The sequence below is a fragment of the Micromesistius poutassou genome (genome assembly GCF_964030765.1).
Source record: "Micromesistius poutassou genome assembly, contig: SCAFFOLD_1058, whole genome shotgun sequence".
Classification (NCBI taxonomy): domain Eukaryota; kingdom Metazoa; phylum Chordata; class Actinopteri; order Gadiformes; family Gadidae; genus Micromesistius; species Micromesistius poutassou.
The window spans coordinates 10,001-17,924 of NW_028179904.1; the positions used below are offsets into that span (position 1 = coordinate 10,001).

Below are 7,924 nucleotides of genomic sequence, written 5' to 3' on the forward strand. Positions count from 1 at the left end.
CACCCCCCTACCCCCCAACCCAACCCAACCCCCCCCCCCCCCCCAACTCACCCCTACTCCTTGCCGACCCCTGTCATCGCCCCCCATAACCGTCACCTAGGGGGAAAACCCTCAACTCATCACCACGACGGCTTTGCCCTTCTGAAGCAGAACGTTGTTCCACCAGACAGCCCCCCCCCCCCACCTGTGCTCCATGCTGACATGTGACCGGCGTCTTTTGATGACGCCTTTTGATGTGCGCAAGCAAGTAATGCGGCATCACAGCCGCCCAGGCTGCAGACAGACAGGAGTGGTTTGAAAGCAGAAAGTCAAATATCAATAGTTAATGAAGTGCATATTATTCATGACAGCGGAGTCAGGACAGAGATGAGTCGGGGGGGTAGGGGGGTGGGGGGGTAAGGTGGGTAAGGGCCTGGATACCTGCGTTAACTGCAGCGTTGTGGGGCAGTCAGAGGAGCAGGAGGTACACTCTTGCCGCTCTTGCCCATGGAGGTCACGTGGGCGTAGCTCGGGAAGCAAAGAACCTCCCGATGTTCAGTTTAACGGAAGGAGGAGTTGGGTTCGCAGTCCGTTTAGAACGCACGGGGCAGGAGAGCGTACGATGTGCGCTGATATTTCATTTAATTCGGCCCCTTTTCTCACGCCACTGCCTCCGGGGCGCTGTCCCCTAGACCGCCACTAGAGCCCCTGGCAGTCTCCCTACTGGCCTTCATGCTGCTGATAATGCTCTGTGACATTTTCACCCTCCACGTCTTCCGAAGACCCGATTGGCCGTTGATGCAAGGCTAGCGTTGGCCTGCTGTCTCTCTGTATATATATAACATAATTACCAGCCCCTTACTTCCATACAACACTATGCCATCGTTCTCGGTAGGGATGTTAAACTTTCCATTTGGGCAAGAAGTTCTTACTTTCTTAACTGGGGAGAAATCCTTACTTTAAGGGATTTTTTTTTTTTTCCAAAAGATTACAATTATTTTATACATTAAAGTTGTTGGCAATTGACACATTTGTCACACACATTCTGCGTGTTGTTGTGAACGCACGTACTTATCAAGAAGGCCCAAATGAACGCCACCAGCACCCAATCACAGAATGAGCCGAAAGTTGCTTTGATGCTTGTCGTGACCTTTGACCCTTGACCTTCTGACCCTCTGTTTTCCGCTTCACGCTTGCAGGTACCCCCCAGGGGTGGTGGGACTGGCCCCCGGCGGGATGGCCCCCGGTCCGCTGGAAGGGCTGGTGCCCGGAGGGTTGCCCGGCAACCACGCTCTGCCCTCTGGTACCCACCCCTCGCAGGCCCCCTCCCCCATCCGACCCTCCAAACACGGCGGCGGCGGCGACCCCAGCAGAGAGCACATGACCGAGCCCTAGGACTGCTAAAGCCAGGCATGGCGGGGGGGGGGGGGGGGTGGGGGGGCTGGGCTGGGCTGGGGGGAGGAGCCACAGGAGCGTCCGCACCCACCTATACTTTACCCAGCGACCTCCTAAACATTCACCCGCCGTCCAAACCCTCCAATAGCATCGCCCCGAGCATCCCCCCCCCCCCCCCCCACCACCGCCCCGCCCCTCCTGCCCCCAGCCCAGCCCATCCCAGCCAACGCGAACTTACCAGCAAGACGTCCACCTCCCCCGCCAACGCCCCCCCCACTCCCCCGCCAACGCCCCCGCCCCTCCCCCCCCGCCAACGCCCCAACCACCACCACCACCACCATGTTCAGACCAGCCCCTAGAGGACATGGAGGGGCCGTACACGCAGGGGGGGGGGGGGGCCCGACCGCTCTGCTGCTCCACCGCCGCCGCAGCAGCGACCCACTCACTCTCCTTCCTGTTGGTTGTTGTAGTTTCTGTTTTTCTTGGTCTGATTGTGTTACTTTTTGTTATTTTGTTGCGGCGGGGGGGCAGCGGCGGAAGAGGGGTTTCCTGAGGAGTTCAGGACATATTGACTATACCCCGCCCCCCCCCCCCCTCCCTCCTCCCTCAGTAAACCCCCTGTACTTCTCTCACAGCCTCCTCCGTTGTTGGGGAGGGACTTCTGTTTTTGATTCGACTCTTTCTTCGTTATCCTGTGTCCGGATGAATATTACTTTTTGTAATTTTGTTTTGATGTGAGAAAAACATCAACAATTTTCTTTTATTATTATTATTATTTTTTTTAAAGGTTTCCCATATATTTATCAGACAGCCAGGAAACGTATTCAGCCACTGAGGGGAGGGCGCGGTCCGCTGGGAGACGTACCAGCCGGTACTAGTCGGGCCCCCAGGGGGCCCCCCCTGAATGTAACATAAAGACGTTGGCCGTAGTTTGTGACGTCCGGTGACGGGGAGCGTGATCTGGTCTACGGGATAAGTCGCCCCTTTCCAACCAAAAAAAAAAAAAGAATAATAATAATAATAATAGAACAACCTGCTCAAATAAATGCCAACTGCTGTCAGTAGTTAGTTTGATATTGTATGTTGATCGATAGTCAACTCGAGTAACAATTGCTGTTGTGATTTATCGGGCTCGTTTGAATTGAACTCCAAGTACATTGAGCGTCTAGTTAGCATCTCCTTACCTAAAAGTATGTCAATTACCAATTCTTTGCAGCGCCAGCTAGCCAGCCAATCAGGCTCGGAAGGTTTTGGAGACGAACAAAAAAACAAACAAACAAACAAAAAAAAAAACGAGAACACAATCTCTTTACTGACTCAGGAAAAGGACAGATCTGTCTTAAATCAGAAAGGTAGAGGAAGAAGAAAAAAAAAAAAACACGACAATTTCAAATCAAGACAATTGCTTTTGCATCCCTCCCATGTTTTTGTTTTTCTTTCATCGTGGTATTTTTTTTTTTTTTTTATATATCAAACGTATGTTTTTTGGTGTTGAAGGTTTTTTGCGGTCCTGTTTAGATTTGTATTGCCTCGTTGAATGTTATTGTAACCATTGTCTTACGTGTACCTCTCTCTCTCTCTCTTATACTTTCTGTTATACTTTCTGGGCTCACGGCGGTGAACTGTTCATCCCTTTACAACCCGGTCGATGTTAGCGACACAAAGACTGCTAGCAGAGTGTTTGGTTCTTAGTGTGAGTATTTGTATTCGTTTCTTGTTAAAAAGGTGAACAATATGGCATACTGTGCAGTTCAAACAATAAATAATAATTCAAAAAACACACACCGCCCCCCACCCAGACAGGGGCTCTGTGGAAAAAAAGTGCGTCCCGTTATATTTTGTGTGACCAATAAAGCATATATCATTTGGATCCTATTGAAAACATGCATTAATAAAATGGTGTTGTGCCGTCATCTGTACCTATTGGAGGTTTATGTTGCAGTTGTGCCAGCTTCAATGTTCTGGGAGGGCGTGCGGTAAGAAAGCGATATTTGTCGTAGGATAAGTCCGGGATTATCGCCTCTGATTGGTTAGAAGGGCTCTCCTTTAGATCGTGTTTCGATTAGTCCTAGCTGTTTGCGGGAGATTATGGTTAGGGTTACCCAAGGGTTAGGGTTAAACCCAAACCCTAACCATAACTAATCGGAGGAGAGCCCTTCTAACCAATCAGAGGCGAGAATCCCAGACTTATCCTACGAAACAAAAATGATCGCGTCCGGTAACCCAGAGATCCGCAAGTCTCATTCAACCAATCATAGCCAGGCCCTAGAAAATCAACGTATTCACATTTCACGCAACGTAATGTCATGCGAGTTGCGATGCAAACGAAAGCCTCCGACCTGATAACAGCCACCAGGGCTGACAGCTGTTGGTTTAAGTCCTGGCAAAGGGCATTAATAACCATGGGAGGCTATTATTTTATCTCCAGCTTTATCCTCCAGATATTAGTCTGCCACCAGCCTGACCAATGGCGGCTGGGCTCTGAACACAATTCTGTCAGCCAATCAGGGAGCCCCAGTGAGTGGTGTGTGGATGATGGCGGTTTGAGATTTCTCAATATAAAATCATATTTATGAGGCTTTGTCTTTTGGAGGAGAATTTTTTTTATTTTAAGAAAACTCAACAATGTCATGTCGATTTTTCCAGTTGGCTCCAGAGCTCATACTCAATACAAGGGCCAGTACATATCAGTACACGGTCAATACTACAGAATACTACAGACTCAACACAAGGTACTACAGTCTAAAAGCAGTCAAACACTATTCTTTAGGGGATTCTACAAGTGGCAGCGCAGGTCAGCTGGTGCTGCACGGCCCCTGACACACACACAGAAAGCAAATCAACATGATCACAACATTATACAATACATTATATACATTATATACGATAACATGTAATACGGTTAACCCATACTTGGAATACAATCGATATCCTTTCATACTAGCATGGCGGTACATACTGTACGTTAACCTGAATTTAAATTGCTACATCGATTTTATTATTATTTTTTTTACAGATTTATACTATAAGATTTCTTCGTTGTTCTTTGGCGATAAGCAGTAGTTGTTCCAAGATATACACACAGTGTTGCCACCGGTAGCCAGTTCGTAACATTCATAATAGCGTGAATGGCGAGGGCTCAGTCCCCGTCGCGTTACCTCATTGGTTCCCGAGCGGTGCTCCTGGGGGGCCGCTCGGGGGCCCGCCCGTCGTCAGGGGACCGGGACGGACTTCAACTCGTCGACGAAGGGAGTCGGATCCACGATGACCTCGTCAAAGACCAGCTTGAGCAGCGCGTCCACGTAGTCTGCAGAGATTAGATCGGTCACTTTGCGTCGTATTACTTCAATGAATCGTTCATTTTTTACACGTGTCACTCTGAGCAATAATTATTACAATTATCTGTTTTTTTTTTTTCATTCTTATGGTGATAAACCATTAATGATTTACAACTCACTGTATGTGGGGTCTGTTTTGATGACCGCTTGCCCTGAATGTGTTCCGGTTTGCTTGCGCTCCGCGTTTTCATTGTAGTGCATGACGGCCAAGTACAACCTACAACAACAGACCGTCGAGAGCCAATGAGCCCACTCGATTTGGCCATTAGACTTAAGCAACCACTAATCAGACTCTTTGTTATGGGAGGTTTCACAAGCACTTACCTGCACAACAGTCCTATGAACGGGAGCGCCACGGTCTGGGCTGCCAAACCCTGGATGAGGCCGTGGAAGGCCTCCAGGGAGGAGGTCTGGTCGTGTTGGCTCATTTGCACCACGTCACAGACCACCTCTTCGTTGTGGAGCATCTTATCCACTTTTGACCACAGAACCAACACAGAAGAGAAGAGACATTGCAAGTGTTCTTCTGTTTGTTTTTTTGCGATGGGTACATTTAGAATAGGTTAGGTTAATTAGGTTAATATGTTGTTAATACGGTGATGGATTACCGCCCTGCAATGTCACCCCAAGTTATTGACGTGGAACTATTATGTGTGACGGGGGGGGCTCAACAAATCATTCTGGACGGACGCGTACCTTTGTCAAAGAGCCACACGTCGTTGTACTGTGGGATCTTGCGTTCCATCAGATAGTCCAGAATGTGTGGCTGGCGCTCGGTGACCATGTAGTCCACAGCTACACCGTGGTGCTCCAGAAGGTCAAGGCTTCGCCGCAGCCCCTCCTTCTCCATGTGCTCAGCACCGCCTACCTCGTTGCTCTGGTGGTGGGAGACACAGAATTAGGTGGAAAGTAGGCCCTGGGGCGACGTGGCTGAAAGACATATCACGATATCACTTGATCGTATTGATCCATATAGATAATTATTGATCATTTTAATGACCTAAAAAGACTAGGAATTGCCATGCTGGATTTAAACACTGTTTAACACTTAATACGACCTTCCACTGTTCTTCATTGATAAATACTCCAATGTCGACACAACAATGAAAAACACTCAAACATTGTAAATAAGTACGGAACCGTGTTTGTGTAACAAACCCAGCTGCTGGATCCGGTGGTGGTCCAGTCTCTTATCGGTATATATTGAACATGTTTTATATTGATATTGATCAAAAGTCTATCACGATACGATCAGTCATTGTTTTATTGCCCAGGCCTATTGCAACGATAAGAACGCGATGCACAAACTGAATACTGAATCAACAAAAAGATGAAGTGTCACGCACCTGGACCAGCTGGAGGTCTATGATGGAGTTGCTCTCCATGTGCATAAGACTATAGCTGCCAAACTTTGCAGTGCGCCCTTAAAGAAAAAGACAGAACAAGGTGGGTTTGCGGAGCTTTTCAACACACGTTGAATATATAAAAAAGGTGGACGCTCTTAAGAACAGACCAACGGCTCCATTTTTATCTGCGATGTGGCTCACCTGGAGAGTCTGCTCTCATGCCTCCGCAGACTGCAACCTTTCCCTGCTGGTGTAGCCGCTGAAACAGAAGCTGCTGTTCCTCTTTCCATTTGTGGACAATAGCCGGCTCCAGGAAACACTGAGTGTGCCTCCTGAAGGTGTCCTGCTTGAAGGTCTGGAGCTGCATGGCCTTGAAGATCTAGGACGACACGAACAACGAGAAAAAGTCGAGGGAAAAGTTCTCACTGACGATGGTCGCAGATTGCACATGCCGTGCATGTGTATATTACCCGTACCTTTGCCAGTTTGAAGAAGGACGCACCGGTGAAATACGTGGCGGCTGAAAGCAGAAGGTTTCCGAGGGGGGTGCTGCCTACAACGGGCTGGCTCTGCCACCCTCTGGAGTGTCCGCAGTGTCCACAGCGCTGACTGAACGCCACGTAGGTCCCCCGGCGCCGCCGCTGGACCTCACACCGTCCCCTGCACACCGGGCAGCTGTCGAACAGCTCCCTGAGGCAGCCCTCGAACACGATGTACTTTGCGTCGTCGTGCCTGGCCCTTGGTCCAGACCTAAACACACCACAGACACAACAACACATTTTTGCATTCGATTTCCGATGGTAATCGTAGTGTGCTTCCCACACATAGGCCAATGTGTGGCGCAGTGCCACAGATTGAACAACGAGCGCCACAAATTGATTCCGCTTTTCTTATTTATTTTTATTTTAACGCGTTTTTGAAATGTAACTCCGCCAGCCCGTAATCGCACGTGCCCCCCCCCGTCAACAAATCGGCCAGCCCGTAATCGCGCCCCCCCTGCCCCCCGTCAACAATCCCGTCCGCCTGCAACCCAACTACCCCCCCCAACAATTCCACCCGCGGTTATAATGTCAGCATTATAAGCAGCAGCGGTTTTAGGCACGGGCGAAAAACGACACACACAAGAAAAAAAATGATCCGCGCATTTTCTATTATCGATAATACACCCCCCCCCCGTCAACAACTCCGCCAGCCCATAATCCCCCCCCCCCCCCCCCCGTCAACAACTCCGCCAGCCCATAATCCCCCCCCCCCCCCCCCCCCCCGTCAACAAATCCGCCACACATTGCTACCTGGTCTGTGGGAAACACTGGTCCGGCTCCTCTTTCAGAGATGAGGGTTCAAGGGGCTCCGCTTTGAACTCCGTTATAGGCTCCTCCACTTCCTCCTTCACACAAAGCCGAGTGCTCGGACCGAGACCAGGGGCCCCCGTAGGGTGTAGGGTGGAAGGCGGTGGGAGATCTGGGAAACAGGACGTGGTTTCGGGGCCCACTCCGGGACACGCCACCGTCGCCTCGGCTCCTGGGATGAAAAGGAAAATTAATGAATACGTGTCTGTGCTCCGACATCGGCACAAGGTCTAAGCGTGCACGACATGTGAAAGTAGAAAATAGAAGCTGTAAACTGCAAAATGTAATTCCTATAGTCGAGAGAGAGAGAGAGAGAGAGAGAGAGAGAGAGAGAGAGAGAGAGAGAGAGAGAGAGAGAGAGAGAGAGAGAGAGAGAGAGAGAGAGAGAGATTTCAGTACCGTTCAGTATTTCCATGTACTGTGCCTCAAAAGAAAGCCACTTTTTTTTAACGCCCGTGTTATAAAGCTTCTCCGTGGACGCCCTATACCTCTGTAAGGCTGTGTCTCAACAGAGACC

General features: G+C 49.7%; 2 protein-coding genes across 2 annotated transcripts in view; one reads left to right on the plus strand and one right to left on the minus strand.

Annotated features, from left to right (window-relative positions):
* The window catches only part of LOC311371298 (C-terminal-binding protein 2-like), a gene marked incomplete at its 5' end in the record, with an annotated part of 9,474 nt that extends 8,060 nt beyond the window's left edge, over window positions 1-1,414 (plus strand). The window contains one exon of the mRNA XM_084489455.1: window positions 1,179-1,414. Within this exon, the coding sequence (XP_084345581.1) occupies window positions 1,179-1,374 (196 nt within the window). The remainder of the gene's footprint in view (window positions 1-1,178) is intronic.
* A 2,549-nt stretch (window positions 1,415-3,963) lies between these two features.
* On the minus strand, window positions 3,964-7,918 carry LOC311371297 (uncharacterized protein). Its single transcript, XM_084489454.1, has 10 exons — window positions 7,896-7,918; window positions 7,351-7,579; window positions 6,535-6,808; window positions 6,260-6,437; window positions 6,059-6,135; window positions 5,409-5,589; window positions 5,037-5,187; window positions 4,832-4,929; window positions 4,533-4,681; window positions 3,964-4,190 (listed from the first exon to the last, which is right to left on the minus strand). Exons 4-9 carry the CDS (start codon window positions 6,423-6,425, stop codon window positions 4,587-4,589), a joined length of 768 nt encoding a protein of 255 aa, XP_084345580.1. The 5' UTR covers window positions 6,426-6,437; window positions 6,535-6,808; window positions 7,351-7,579; window positions 7,896-7,918; the 3' UTR covers window positions 3,964-4,190; window positions 4,533-4,586.
* Between the last annotated feature and the right edge of the window lie 6 nt (window positions 7,919-7,924).

Excerpts from the sequence above, each read along its gene's own strand:
- LOC311371297 (XM_084489454.1), bottom strand. The coding sequence starts at position 6,425 with ATGCAGCTCCAGACCTTCAAGCAGGACACCTTCAGGAGGCACACTCAG. Across the intron at positions 5,188-5,408 it reads CGTGTGGCTCTTTGACAAAG|TGGATAAGATGCTCCACAAC; the intron begins GTACGCGTCCGT and ends TGTGGTCAAAAG. Across the intron at positions 4,682-4,831 it reads CAAAACAGACCCCACATACA|ACTACGTGGACGCGCTGCTC; the intron begins GTGAGTTGTAAA and ends TAATCTCTGCAG.